The sequence below is a fragment of the Echinops telfairi genome, unplaced genomic scaffold (assembly GCF_000313985.2).
Source record: "Echinops telfairi isolate 266 unplaced genomic scaffold, ASM31398v2 ScPeMD7_7400;HRSCAF=8409, whole genome shotgun sequence".
Classification (NCBI taxonomy): Eukaryota; Metazoa; Chordata; class Mammalia; order Afrosoricida; family Tenrecidae; genus Echinops; species Echinops telfairi.
In genome coordinates this window covers 54,601,832-54,617,119 of record NW_022111300.1, presented here as the reverse complement: position 1 = coordinate 54,617,119, position 15,288 = coordinate 54,601,832, and the positions used below count along the sequence as shown (strand labels likewise).

Here is a 15,288-nt window from a genome sequence, read left to right as displayed (position 1 = left end):
CACACACACACACACACACACACACACACACCCCGCCTCCCATAGCAAATGAAGATAAGGCTACCTGGGTGTTTGCTGACTCAGAGTGAGTTTGAATTCAGCAGGTATTCGATCCTGTGGATACTCCTTTGCTAGAAACAAAGCCTGTGCATTTCAGACATGGGAGCAAAGTCTTGGAGGTGGTAACCAAGTTCTCCTTCAGGGCTTCTCACATGAACAGGTCCCCCTCCAAGATGTGACCCGTCTTGTACCAGGTATGAAAATGAAAAGGTTTTGCATAAACACCATCTCTTGCTGTAGCTGCTGTTTGCATTAAAGACCCTCTCAGAGGTGTGGTGCATCTTCATATGTAACCACCACCTTTCAAAGGCGTTCTCATGGTGCAGCGGGTTAAGTGATAGGCTGCTAACCACAAGGTCAGCTGTTCAAATCCACCAGCCATTCTCTAGGAGAAAAACGAGGCTGTATGCTTCCATAAAGATTGCAGCCTAGAAAACCCCTGGGGCAGTGCACTCCGCCTGACACAGTGGCTATGGCCATAACTGACTTGACAACAGTGGGGTTGAGCCCCCGTTTGAGGAAGGCTGTTCCTGTTTCTGTTCCTCGCTGTGGGCGAGGTCGACTTAGGACGCCAACAGAAGGCAAAGGAGGGGCTGTTGCAAGATTTGGTGAAGGAAACAGGAGCAGAAATTCCTCATTTTAAATGTGGACTCCATTCTTTCCAACAGATACAGAGAACATATTTCTTATCACAAACAAACCAACAAACCTGGTAGTGCTGTCAGGTTAGCGTTGGACCACAAGTCGGGCGGCTGCTCTGCTGCAGAAAGACGAGGCTGTCTGCTTCCCTAAAGACGGACAGCCTTGGAAGCCTGCTGCCAGGCCACTATGACTGGGCTTCCAGGCTGAGTTTGGAGTATTACAGGGTGTTCTTTCAATGTGGTAGGAAAAAGGGAGCGTAACGCAGTTACAGTGCTCACCTTCTCGCAGAGACCACGACAGGGAAGTGCTCTGTCCAAAAGTCCTAAAGAATTATGATCAAACACTTCTGAGCTAGAATCATCCCCACTGCTTGCTAGGTCAGGAGGGGAAACAAGGACCATAGATGTGTATGTAGTTGGGATATGTAAGTCTTGGCAATAAAGCAAAGCATGGTTTCCCCCCTTTCTTTGAATGTCCACGGCAAACACTGTCAGAAGCTGGACGAGGAGTGAAAGGTACTGAATCTGATGGTCAGAGCCTCCAGCACTGTGGTTTGGATGAGCACAAAAATGGACCCTCCTAAATTTGAAAAGCGAGGTGGCTCACGTCCTGTTTTATGGTTGAAGGAATCCCTAATATGAAATGCTGTGACTACAACTAAAGGCCACAGAGTTGAGGATGTCTGTCCTCGACTTGGTTTCTCCAGGAGTCCTGATGTGGTGCAGGTGGACCGCAGCTTGCTAGTCATGCAGAACATATTCTTCTGTGTCACCTCCCCCAGTGGCCAGATTGACAAGCTGAAAGAACGTTATCTGGACCCAGTACCCTCGAGTGAAGGGTCAGCATTGGCAGAGGGTAACAGCCGTTGGCTGTGCGTTTTGCTTGAATTCCTTTTTCCACGGACTATAACGTGAAGATTGAAATCAAAGCATCAATTGGAAAGCAAAATCTATCATTTGCCTTTTCTCTGGTGCAATTAGATTATTTCAGGTCTTGAGGCTGTTTGGTTAAAATCAATGTTGAGATTAAAGCTCAGAGGCAGGTCTAAGATGGTGGAGCAGATTTAATTTGTTTAGAATGTCAAGGGAGATGTGGTCATGGCTCAGATTTCATAAACAGCTATGTCTCTTTTTGTTACCTCTCATAATATATCTATATCTATCTATCTATCTATCTATCTATCTATCTATCTATCTATCTATCTATCTATATAAAATATAAACGCTATTATGTAGAGTCCAAAGAGAGATTTTTTAAAAGGCTGGATGGAGAGTATATCTCTGTAACAGAGCACTTGCTATTTCAACAGTTTCCATGGAAAATTTAGTGAATGAATGGCACTGCAGTGCTGTGAAACCATCACCCACCACTCCCCATTTCCAGAATTCTCCATCTCTCTGAACACAAGCTCAGTGACCCCCACCGAGGAGATCCACTTTCTCCTCTCTCCACCAATAACCTGTGGTCTCTCTGTGTGAGTATCCACCTGTTCTGGACACTTCACGGAAGGGGAGGGGGCACGTCATGCAGTATTTACCAGGATGACTGATTTCACACCATGAAATGTTTTCAGAGCTCTTTCTAGGTGCTCCATATTTTGTGACAAAAACAGATATTTTTTGCAAAGAGAAAAACAGATGCGTTCAGACTCTCCTGTTCTACACATCCACACACCATTTGATCACGCTTCCCTTGAATTTTTTTTTCCTACTGACACGTCTTCAGACAAATACCCAGGAATCAGAAGTCACCCTTGTGCCCCGCAGTGCATTCTCTATCCAGGCCTGGGTAGATTCTGAACGGAGGGAGAAAGCTGCCAAAAGAGGAGTTAGAGCTGAATTTAAGGAGGAGACTCTTTACAGAGTAGAAAGATCTTCTGTCTCCAACCTTGTGATCTCCTGACCTGGAGAGTTGTGGGAAACTGCTCCATGCTCACGTTTCTGTTCCAGCCTGCAGGGACAAGGGACCCAGGGGCCTGTTTGCAGATAGCTAGTGGCCCAAATCGTTCTGGAGTCTGAGTCCTCTGGATTCTCATGAACCATGCAATGAGTGTTTTGAGATCCACCCAAAAGATTGGTGATGTCTTTTGAAAGATTTTCTGAGTGAGGTCTGGATGACCCATTCATTCATTCATTTATTCAATAGTTGAGTTGATGGACTGTAGAAAGAATGAGCACAAATGAATTGAAAGCCATTCTCACGGTAAGTTTCTGGAGGTGGCTAGTTATGAGAAACTTCTGCTCGGCGAGGATGAGAACTGTCATTTCTCATGTCTTTCTACAGCCTTCTTCCACCACCGAGTTGCCCCAGCTAACCCACTAAGTTTAAAATGACTCACTGGTGACCAGATTTGTGGCTCAGAATAAAACAGATGATGAGGATGAGCATAAAGAAAAGACATACCGGGGGACAGGGAAATTGTGTGTGGGTGATGCGAGTCAAATGGCAAGGCAGGTCCTGAGTCTGGGTTATGGATTGATCTAATAAGAGGTAGGCTTAGTGGTCATGAGCGGGAAATCCCGAGTTCCGTGTAAGAGGTTGTGAAAAACCACACTTAGCTCTTGAGCAAAGGTAGCAAATCGCGTTCAAGGAGGATGACGTCCAATGTTGGGTATAGGTTAAAAAAGAGATTGAGGCAGAGGAAATTAGAGTCCATTGCAAGACTGAATGTAGAAAATCTCTCAGAGTAAACCTACCACTCTTACAAGATAGATGGAGTCCACTGCAGGGAGACAAATTGCAAATGGTACCTGGTCTGGTCACGCATATTAAAACAAGGTCTCCCCTTCTCCAGGAGACACAGACCTTCGTGGGCTAAGGGACTGAAAATAAGCTGCTGAAAGGGATTGATAATAAGCTCTAAATAGACTCCTGGTTTTCCACCTCAGCTGGGTATATAGGTGAGCTGGGCAAGGTGCGCAGGTGTCACCAGGGTGATCTGAAGACTAGCATGCACTGTCACTTGAGATGGGTACTTATGTTTTCCTACTTCATTCTTTCTCTGTCTTAGTTTCTTAAGGCTACTGTAACAACAACAACAAAAACAGCAAAATATCACTAGGGAGTGGACTTAGAGAATTTCTGGACTCATGATTTTGGAGGATAAAAGTTCTAGTCAAGGCATTGGCTCTTGTGGAAGCTCCCTCCCTGATAGCTCTAAATGCTTCTTGAATGACTTTTCTTGGCATTCTTCGACTAGCTGGCAGCTCCTCTTGCAATCTCTTCCCTGTTTGTGTCTCTGTGTTGGTATTTTCATGACACATTCAGAGGGATAAGAGTTCGGACCCTTCTTCCTCCAGTGCAACAACTAGAAAAACACCTCTTTCCAAACAGAACCATACATACAGGTGGGGACTCATTGTAACTTTTTGAGCAAGGGGACACAATCCCATTCATAACACTAACCAATTTTTGCATTTTCCCTGATTTTACCTCCTTGGACATCGTTTTTCCAAGTTCTGTTCAAGACTCACAGCCTCCATGTTGTTTTTATATCTCCTTTCACTGCCTTTTTATCATTGAATCCCTAGTATCTTGAGTTTCTCAGTTTTGTAATTGAGAAATCAGTTTGAGTGAGGGACCAGGTAATTGGTCCCATTTGTGAGAGTTCAGGCTCTTGAGCGACGGAGACATTTCTGAATCCCTGTGTGGGGCTGTCAAAGAGCCTTTTGAGGACACACTCAGCACATGTTGTTGATGGATTCTGGGTTGATATTTCTTTTTATTCTAGTCGGGGTGTCATGCGTTTATTAAGTTTTCCAGCTTGATTATATATAGATTTTCTCCATCAACATTAGAGGTTTAGTGATGGCAGATTAAAGACACCCAGATGTTCAGAAGATCAATTGAAGTGTGTGGGTAGAGAAGAACTGTGAACTTTTGTTTCCATATGTGCTTTTTTTTCTTTTCTAAAATTCTTCCCTTTTCAACTTCCTTTTTTAATTTTCCAATTTTGATGTCAATGATAAAACCATTATTGCTTACCACCAGCACTGAAGGACATAAACACACACACATCCCCTGACATCTAGTTGATTGTGACTCACAACAACCTTCTATAGGAGAGTTTCTGATGCCTTGTGAGTCTTTATGGGAACACACTGCCTCATCTTTCTTTGGAGGAGTGGCTGGTGGGTTTGAACCTCATACTCTTGCAATTCGTAGTCCAAAGCTTACCTGACAGCACCACCAGGGCTCCTTGGAATAAGAGGATGGAATCTATAATAGATGGACTAACAGGGGGATCTTTCTACAGCTATGAGGCTTTCCCCACATCTTTCCTGTCTTCTTTGAGCCTGACAAAGAGATGGGATCAGTGAACAGTTTGGTAGAAGTTGTGAATCTGGCTTGGAGATGGCCTGGGGCAGATTACTGGCATTGGGACTTTGTGCTCCTTAGTTGGACTGTGGGCGTCCTGGGGAAGAGAAATGATCTGTGGTTACTTCCTGGCTTGTTCTCTCTACAGTTGTCATCCTGTGTGTCCCTACCGATTACCGCTCCTGTATAACAGAGCAGAATGCTGCTCCAGGGTTTTCAATGGCTGGTTTTCCAGAAATCAATCACCAGGACGTGATTTCTTCCTGAAATGCTTCTGGGGTGGTTTTGAACTTCTAACCTTATTAGCAGTTGAGCATGCATACCATTTGAACCGCCCAGGGACTCTGGACCTGAAGTTTCTGCTACAAGTCAACAGTTTGCTATCCACTAATTTTGATGCCAAACAACCCTGGTGCTGCTCTTGAGTAGGTCAGTAGTTCAAACCTTCCATCCGCGCTGAGGAAGAAACATGAGGTCACCTGTGCCCCGTAAGACTCACAGGCTTGTCTAGGCACGGTATGAGTTGGAATCAACTTGATGGCAGTGGGCGTGGCCTGGTTTGCATTTGAATGTCCAGAGAGTTTCCAATAGTGGAGAGGATGTTATGTTTTTCTTTCCAGATTGTATTAACATGGGGCCTTCTGTGAAGACTGTAGATGGGGGCACTAAACTGGTAGGCCTGGAACTGTAGACATGTCTCTTTCTATGATAGAAAATAGATTGACGACCCTTAGATTTTTTGCTATCTTTGTTGTTGTTGGGTGTCAAGTCAGTTCCAACTCAGCGACTCTGTGCACAACGTAATGAAACACCACCCGGTCCCCAACGTCATCACCCCAATGATTCTTATGTTTGAGCCCATTATTGCAACTACAGTGTCAATCCATCCTGTCCAGGGTCTTCTACTTTACCAAGCATCCGCCCTTCTCTAGGGACTGGGCTGTCCTGACAACATGTCCAGAGCACGTGAGTAGGGACACAGAGAATAAAGTGCCCAAGGCTGGTGGTTCACATGCAGGAACACAACCAGAAATCCAATGTGCTGGGAGCACGGTTTGTAAGTTAAAATAGCCACTTCTGAAATGGACCAGCTACAGACAGTTTTCAGCCCAATTTAGCGCTGCTTTTAAAATGCGGGGCAATGACTTCCCGATGAAGCAGACTGTTTCCAGAACCACACATGAGTTGATTACTCAACCTTTAATGCCACTGGTTTGATCATTTGCTTTGGAATCCCCAAACACTGATTTATTCTTGATTTTTCTTATGCACAAAGTCCTAAATCGTTTGCCTTTAGTCATAATTTATATATGATGTGTCTGTGTTGATAGACAAGCTGTTTGTTACATTAACAGTGATGGTGGCAAGTTAATATCACAGAGAAAAAAGTGCTTGCGGGGGCAATTTTTAAATTGACTTGATGACATTTTTATATAAGCCTAAGACATGGGAGCCAGACGTGGGAAATTTTGGAATTTTTAAATACTCCCCTAAATACTCACACACCCTCAAAATTAAACCCATTGCCACCCAGTCGATTCCACTCAGAGTGGCCTGTTGGATTTCCAAAGGTTTAGAGAGGCAGGTTGCCGCAGTTTTCTCCCATGGAGTGGCTGGTGGAATTGAACTACAAACCCTTCAGTTAACAATGAAGCAGGGCCTCCAAAGCTCCTTACATCCCCACCACCACTGCTGTCAAGGTGATTCTGACTCAAGTGACCCTCTGGGACAGAGTAGAATGGCTCCTGAGGGTTTCTAAGGCGTTAAATCTTTGTGGGACTGTAGCCTCATCTTTCATTCTCAGCGCCACTGGTAGATTGGACTGCCCAATGTTCACCCACTGTGGCTCTTTTAAAGAATATGTATTTGTAAAGCTCAAGCTAAGTGCTCAAGAAAGATAAAATAATACTAAGAGCCAATCAAGTAAAAAATCAAGACATCTAAGCTGATGGAGACAGCAGTAGGTGTGGGCAGGCAAAGGTGTTCACTGTCCTGTATTTTCCATACTGAAGTGGAGACCCTCTTCACACACCAAACCCTAGACAGCATCATGGCTCAGAGAACATCATGGCAGGACATGAACCAGAAAATGCAGCTGAGCCGGTCATGTGTCTTAGGTTGGCGAACAGCCAACCATTCTTAACCTGTATGCTTCTCGCCTGAGGTAAATTTGAAAGCACTTCAGGCATTTGAGAAATCATTTCCCATCGAGTGAGACAAAGCCATTGGAGTGAAATTGGGACACGGAGTCAGGGCCTCGCTGCTGTGTTCAGCCGTCACGGCGGAGCTGCTCAGTCCCCACCGTCTCTCAGGAAAGACAGACATTACTCATGTTGGGAGGAAGCTTAGATGCTGTTTCCTTACAAGAAGGACTAGAAGTTGATGACATGACCCTTTCATTCTTTGCAAGAATTCCTTCCCTAGGGACTTCTTGCTATAAAACAGGCAGGTTTCTGAAACATAGAGGCTATAAAGTGGCTTTGCACAAACGAATTTGACCATTTCTTCTTGAAATACTATTACCATAGCCATAGCCACTGGGCGTTGGGAACTTCAACAACCTTGGGACCTGCTTTATTTCCCATGGTCGTCCAAAGCTACAGTTTCTTCACCTGTTCATCAGCATAGACTCTTCCCATTCCCAGGAAGGTGTATTCCTAGCGACCAGAACACATACCTTCTTTTTCACATGACCACTTCAACCTGTTATCAGTAGGAACCAGTCCCTGGCAAAGAACACCATGCTTGGTAAAGCAGAGGGTCTCAGAAATAGAAGAAGACGCTGGAGAAGATGCATCGATGGAGTGACTGCATCGGGGAGGCTCAAGCATAGCAATGGTGAGGATGGCACAGGACTGGGCAGTGATTGGTTCTGTTCTATTGGGGGCATGATGAGTCAGAACTGAGACAAGGGCTTGCAAGTTAAGCATGTGAAGAATAGAAACAATTGTCTATTTAACCTTGATGTTGAATGTGTAGATAAAAATATGAATGCACTGTGAACACACTATATTGCGTAGTGTTTACATGTAGAGAAAGCACATCTACATCTTTTACTGAAGCCCCATTGCGGCCCTTGTGGTTGATTTCATCATCCCCTCGCAGTTGTCAAGCAACGGATCTGGAAGATTCAGGGTCCTATCCAAGGTCTGCCAGGGAAAAGAAAAGAATTGGATGGTGGGACTCACCAATCTTTGTCCCTTCCGTAGTCCTGTGTCTGCGGTGGAGGTTGGGTGGAGATGTGTAGCATCATGATGTTGTTGTTGTTGTTGTTGTTGTGAGTTGCTGTTGAGTTGACTGATGGAGGACAGCCCAACTTACAGCAGAGCGACATGCCGTCCTGCCTTGTGCTGTGTTCTTGTTTGTTGCAATGGTCATGGTTGCGTCCACTGTGGACCTGGAGGGCCTGTCCATGCAGGGACCCCCTGGTCCAGCGCTATATCAGACAGCATTCGCCTGTGCCCCATAGGGTCTTCACTGGCTAATTTTCAAAAGTAGAGCTTCGGGACTTTCTTCTTCGTGTGTTTTAGTCTGAAAGCCTTGCTGAAACTTCCCCAACAGGGGTGATGCTGCCAGTATTTGAAGACCTCGGAGCATAGCTTGTAGCACTATAGTAACGTGCAAGCCAGCGCAGCACAAGCTAAGAGATGCCCGCTGACTGGATCATAGAAAACCTCAAAGCAAACTCACTGCCACTGAGTCAATGTCAACTGGTGGAGATGCTATAAGACAGGGTAGAACTGCCCCGGTGGGTTTCTGAGACTGTCACTCTACATAGGCATACAGAGCCACATCTGGTAGTTTCAAACTGCTGACCTGATGGTTAACAGTCTAATGTGTAACCACCACGCCAACAGGGCTCCCGCAGTGAGTGTGCCGGAAGAAGGTAGAGTCAGGAATGTGGCACAGGCCAGGACCGCGTTTCGCCCTGTTAGAAATTGGGTTGCCTTGGGTCAGTCGACTCAGTGGCAACTAACAACGACAACACTGAAAGGCAGACACATCTCCAACAGACATCCACATCAGGCATTGGTTTACAGACAGGACAGACCTCCCTCCTCCCAGTGAACTCACACACCTGTCCCCTCTGATCAGACCTGGAAAGACAGTGACTAGTCTTGCTGTTTTTATCTGGAAACATCCCTGCCCATTCCTGGCTGCCTGGCAGCATTTCTGTCATGAGCTTGTTCAGAGGTTTATGACTCAGCCATAAATACTTGTCATTGGCTCAAGCCTTGCCTGGCGGGTCACAGCCGGGGCATGAATCATTCAGTTCTATCTTTCTCCGACTTGCTTTGAATTGCTGTAACTTTGGGATAGGAGGGACCATTATCACTTTATGGTTCAGGATGTGGTTGTCCTTCTGGGGATGGCTCAAGTGGTGACTGAGAAAGGACCATAACTCTTCCGTGGTTAAGAGGGGAGCTTGAGGGAGCCAAGTTCATTAGCAGAACCAGGGGGAGTCTGGGAGTGGATGCTGTGAGCTATGGGCCAGCAAAGCAGTCAGTCATCCAGACCCAGTGCCTTTTCTTTGATGACATTTTTCAATATCATTTTACCTATTGATTAATCTATTTATAAATCAATTTGATTGGGTATGATTTGGGTACAGAGCAAACTGATTTCCCGTTCAACAATTCGTACACATTTTGTTAGTGACCATTGATTGCAGTGCCCACAAGGTAACTGCGCGCTTACCCCTTCCTCTTGGGATTTTACCATTTCCTTTTGTCCTCCTCTCCTCTCCCTTCCCACCTTCTGCCTTTCTCCTTGAGCCACTGCTATTCCTTGTGTCTCCTGGAGTTGATTCTTCGAAACTCATTCCCTTTCTTTTCCATTGTGTTTGCTTTTTAGCCACACCGGACTCTGCAGGTCATGTGGGAAGACCAGTCTGGCTCCAAAGTCCTAAACACCTGTGGCCAACCAGCAGGGAGAGGACAGAGAAGCAGAGAGAGAAGGGGAGGGGGGCATACGAGCTGTAGGCTGGAACATTTTAGATTGTACAGTCTCTGGAGTGTAACTGATATCCCACTTCCACTCTGACTCTTATGGGCAACACTTGTTCCCTGGGCATTGAAAAATTATCCAGAACTTTTCCAAAGAGTTTGTAGGCAGTGAGCCAGGCAGCGAGTTTGATTTTGCCCAGCCCCTTTTGTACCGTGACGGAGACACAGCACGCGCTGGAAGGCTCTGTGTTAAAGTAATGGATGGGTAAGTGGATCTAACGCCGAAAGGTCAAACATTATAGGAAGGGGATAAAAGGAGGTGAACATATTTCATATCAAAGAATGGCATTTGTGATGTGGATTTATAATTACCCACTGTGACACAAATGACTATGCTTTTCAGAAGATTCTACTTCCACATTCATGTGCTGTCGAGCTTAATGAAGGATGGGGCTGAGTTGTTAAGGATTCTGAGTGTTCTCCTAAAACGAAGCTGTACACCCTGCCCTTTCAAACAGAACCACCACCATTTGCTAGAGAATAGTCTCAGCCTGCAGACTTCACATTTTTGTCCCAGCACCCCCACCGCCCCATTTCATCTGTCAAACTCCCCGTCCTCCCCGAGGAAGCCTGGAAACCAACACTGAAATAATACCGACCAGAAGAAGACAACCCCTTCACATTCTGCTTTCTGGAGGTCCTCGCGTAAACATGTCCCAATCTGGCCTTGCAGGCTTTCCCTCGCCAATGGTTCCTTGAAGGAGGCGGTCCAGGCCTCTGCAATTTGTGAATCTTGCTGTTCAAGTTCTGTCTCCTGTAACTGCTAGCCCGCGCCCTGCTGTCCCCCTCACTGAAGAGATGAAGTGCTGTGGGGGAGGTGCTGAGGGTCCCATAGCCGTTTGAAGGGATACGAACCAGGCTTGAGCCCAGGGCAACAGCAACAGGGGGGGAAATGCTATGTGGATGTGGGCCCACACCGTTCAAACCCTTGTTGTTCAAGGTTCAACTGAACTCCAGGTGATCCAGCTAAGGTGCAAAGATACCTAGTCAGAGGCATGAGCCACAGAGAAGGCCGTCTCCCTGACATGGCTTGTAGCAGCATTTACTCCCCTAAGAGCTTTGGGTGCATGTTCAGCTGTTAACCCAAAGGAAAGGTGGGTGGTTCAAAGCCACAATTTGCTACAAGGAGAAAGATGAGCTCACCTGCGTCTGTGAAGATTAGCAGCCTCAGCAAGCCTGGGGAACAGTTCGCCTCAGTCCTACCGGGTCTCCCCCCATTGGAATTGACTCCATGGGAGGGGGTATGGTTTCAATATTGCTTAGATCATCACTTCATTATATGCTTCAATTCATATAAATGTATTGTGGTTTCTGTTAGGAAGTTGTTTATGGCTTTCCGATCATTTCATATGACTCAATGTTAATAGTAAGGATTAAGTTAAAGGTACTAACCTTTGATATACAGATGACACAACCTTACTTGTTGAAAGGAGGGGGATTTGAAGCAATTGCTGATGAAGAGCAAGGATTGAAGCTTTCAACCAGCACTACAACTCAATGTGGAAAAAACCAACGTTCTCACAAAAGAACCAATAGGCAACATCATGATCAATGGAGAAAAGATGGACGCGGTCCAGGATCTCATCTTGCTTGGATCCACAGTCCACGCTCATGGAGGCAGCCGTCTAGAAATCCAAAGAAGGAAGGTTGTGGCTAAACCCGATGGCACAAGACTTTTTTAAAGTGTGGACTAAAAAGGATGCTCCTTGGAGGACTCAGGTGCACCGGGCCCATGCTAGGACCTTTGCAGTCTTCACATACGCACGAGGAAGGAAGGATCTTGAGGAAGGAAGACCGAGGAAGGATTGGTGCATCTGAATCATGGTGCTGGTGGAGAATATGGAAAGGACCACGGGCTGCCAAAAGAACCGGTGCATCTGTGTCAGAGGAATACAGCGTAGATGCTCCTCACAGACAGACATGGAGAGACTTCGCCTCACATGCTTTGGCCGTGTTCTCAGGAGGGACCAGTCCCTGGCAAAGGACATGATGCTTGGGACAGCAGAGGGGCAGTGAAGCAGAGGAAGGCCCTGGACACGACGGATGGACACAGTGGCTGCAACCATGGCCTCAGCTGTAAGAACAATCGTGAGAGTGGCGCAGGATCGGGTGGTGTTTCATTCTGGCTGTAAATCGGAACCAACTTCCCAGCACCTAACACCCACACCCACACCCACACTCACACCCTCTTGACAGAGCTGGGCTCCGAGACATGTGCTTCTCTCCCTGCACTGGCCTGTGACTTGCCCGGACGAGAGTGCATTCTTTTCCCAGCTGCTGTGACAGGGACTGCACTCTGACTCCCGGGGTCCCCCTGGGTGTCAGGGCACAGCTGGGTCCAAAGGCGGTTTCTGTGGCTGTGTTTCCACAAGTAGGTTTCCAGGCCTTTCTTTTGTGCCACCTTTGGGTGGATTCAAGCTCCACCCTTTGAGTCAACAGCTCTGTATACAACCCAGCGCGCCCCTTCTCTCTGCTGGAGTCAATGTCGACTCGGAGCAATCCTACAGGACAGGGTGGAACCTCCCCTGGGAGTTTCCGAGGCTGCATTTTTTTTTTTTGCTAGATAAATTAACCCACTTATTACAGGCCAGAGAGGTTTCAGATAGTGGCGCTTCTACTGGTCTTTCAATTCCTGCAGTCTTCTGATGGCGGACTCTACTGTGACAGCAGAGGGGTGTTGTAGGTCCGGCCCCACCAGCCACTGTTCTCATGCAGGAACCACAGTGACAGATGCCCCCCGTGCGTCTCTTCATTTTGGTTTTGCAAGTGTACTTAGCATGCTGACTGATTTCAATTTTTTTCACCATTTTCCTGAGGGAGGCACCGGAACGGGTCCCATATTTGCCCACGATCTTGGTGCGTTTGGCCGTCTTGCTGAAAACTAGTCCCAAGCCACAGAGTGAGGCTGCACTCTTTAGGAGAGTAGAAAGCCCATCTTTCTCCTGTGGAGCTGCTGGTGGTTTTGAACTGTCGATCTCCTGGATCTCAGCCCAGCCCTTAACCCCTATGCCACCAGGGCTCCTTGGGTATAGCAAATGAGGTCATTTCATACGTATGCACATTAATGCAAATCACTTTTCATGTTCTGCTTATTTAATTTTTATTCTGTGACCGGAACTTTTTTTACAGGGTGGGTTTCTTATGTAGTGGGGGGAGGGGGGGAATGCTCTCTCTCCACTCGTGAGTCACTGATCTGTCTTTCCGTTGAGAACTGTTTAGCTCTCTGTCCCCAGCCCACTCTGACAGAAGCCTTGCTTAGCCCCGAAGCAGGGTGGCTTTGAAGCGTCCCCACACTTCCTGCATTCATTCACCTTGCAGGTGAAGCCAACTTGACAAATAAAGATGATGTTCCTTTTGCCTTCTTAATGTCTCACAAAAGAAAGGGGGGTAGACTTTGAAATCTTAGGAGGAGGAAAAAAAGAAGTGCAGTAAATAATAGATTAGGAAGGAAGACGGAATGGGAGCAAACAACAGGGGGATATAGTTGTGTGAGCTCGGTTATGAGAAAGGGGACATTTGCTGTTTGGGCCTAGGCTTTACCCACATGGCAGGGGAGAAGACTCAGGAGTTGCTGCCCTGATAAAGAGTTTTGCTTGCTTGTTGCCATCAAGCCTGCTCCCTCCCATCGACTCTATGCTTGGCATCCTGCACCATGTTGATAATTGTTGGGGTGTTCAAGCCCCTGGTTGTAGAGCTATGCGTGTTTTGAGTGCCTGCCAGTCTCTAAGCTCACTGCCAATGAGACCTTTCCAGCACACAGCGACACTGCAGGACAGAGGAGGACAGAGACCATAACTCTTCACGGGAGAAGAACGATTCATCTTCCTCTTTGGGGAAACTTGTGGTTCCAGACTGCCGACCTTGTGGTTGGTAGCCCAACTCGCACACCCCTTATTCCCCCGGGCCCCATCGGTCCCACCTGGGAGGCTTGTTTTCCGGCCCAACATTGACCGGTCTTCCATCGGGGATGTATCAGGTTCTCACTGGGTTCTTTTCAGAAATAGATTGCCAGGTTTTCTTCCGAGTCTTCCAAATCTGGGAGCTTTGCTGACACTGCCCACCCTCGGTGAGCTTGCTGGTATTGAAAATACTGTTGGTGCAGCCTCATTGATGCATGCAAGCCTCCCCGGTGACACCCAGTGACAGACAGCTGGCGGGCCCCAAAGGGAGCTGGTGATACACATCATTCTTGAGGTTCCATTTACTTCCGTTCCCAATAGCTCAGATCCATGTGTTGTTCTTCACGGTCCCATTGAGAGTTCCTTCTTCATGGAAAGCACCGCCTCAGGCCCTCTGTTGGTAGGAGCAGGCAGGTGGTGCAGGTGACCCAAACCCAAGGGTGTGGACTTGACTCCAACTCATAGCAACCTTATGAGTCAGAGGAGAACTGTTTCTGAGGGTTCGCCAGACTGTGGGCTCCCTTTATGGTGGGAGACACGAGGTTGGAGCTGTCTCCCAGCTGGCTGGGATTCTCCTCCAGGTGAAGCCTCCCTGGTACCTGCTGGTCCTTTAGTGATGCTGCCTGCCACCATTGTGTTATGCAATTACAACCAAGGGCATGGCTCCTCGTCAGCAGAAGATACGGATGCTGAGAAGGGACTTGGGTGGAGGTCAAGCCAACCAATTGTGAAAGAAGCGGGGTGAAAACCTCAGATTCTAGACCCCCATTCTGTTTGGCGAGGGACCACGATGGAGTGACTAGTAGTACTATGACTTCTGATCCTGGACCCCAACTCCATTTGATCAGAGTTATTATGACTATGTTTAACATAGACTCAAATCAAGCAAAAGGACTTCTTCAACATGATGTCTAGTCATAAGCACCCAAGTTACATGTGGCTCCATGCTGACTATGCTTGCAATATCCTGACCTCCTTTGTCCCGTGGGAATTGGGCTTCTAATTCCCGTTTTTTCTTTTCCTTCTTGTAGGTCAAACCAATAACCAACACATCCACTTCTTGGCCGGAGGGGCAGTTGTCCTGTTGCTGTTGGCTACCCCCCTTGCTGTCACCACTGCTGTTTACTGTAAAAGGTGAGTATCGCGGCTTCTCTGACTCCCTTCACCTTGAGAAACTTGATGTGAGAGGATCTCTATTAATAACTCGATAGTGTGTCAAGCTGTCTCCAGACTCATGTATGTTTGCTTTGAGTACAATTCCCTCACGAAGGAGAAGTGGCTGCAATTAACGGGAGAAGAGAGAAAGCTAGTATTGTTCTTTTAAGAATTATTGGGAGCTGGTAGGCTGCTGCTATGTTGTCCCA

The 15,288-nt window shown here is 47.0% G+C and overlaps 1 protein-coding gene across 1 annotated transcript in view; it reads left to right on the top strand.

The window, feature by feature from the left end:
• Positions 1–15,062, top strand: part of CD226 (CD226 molecule) — a 63,988-nt gene extending 48,926 nt beyond the window's left edge. Inside the window, exon 4 of the mRNA XM_013004768.2 lies at positions 14,956–15,062. Coding sequence (XP_012860222.2) covers positions 14,956–15,062 — 107 coding nt within the window. The remainder of the gene's footprint in view (positions 1–14,955) is intronic.
• Positions 15,063–15,288: the final 226 nt, after the last annotated feature.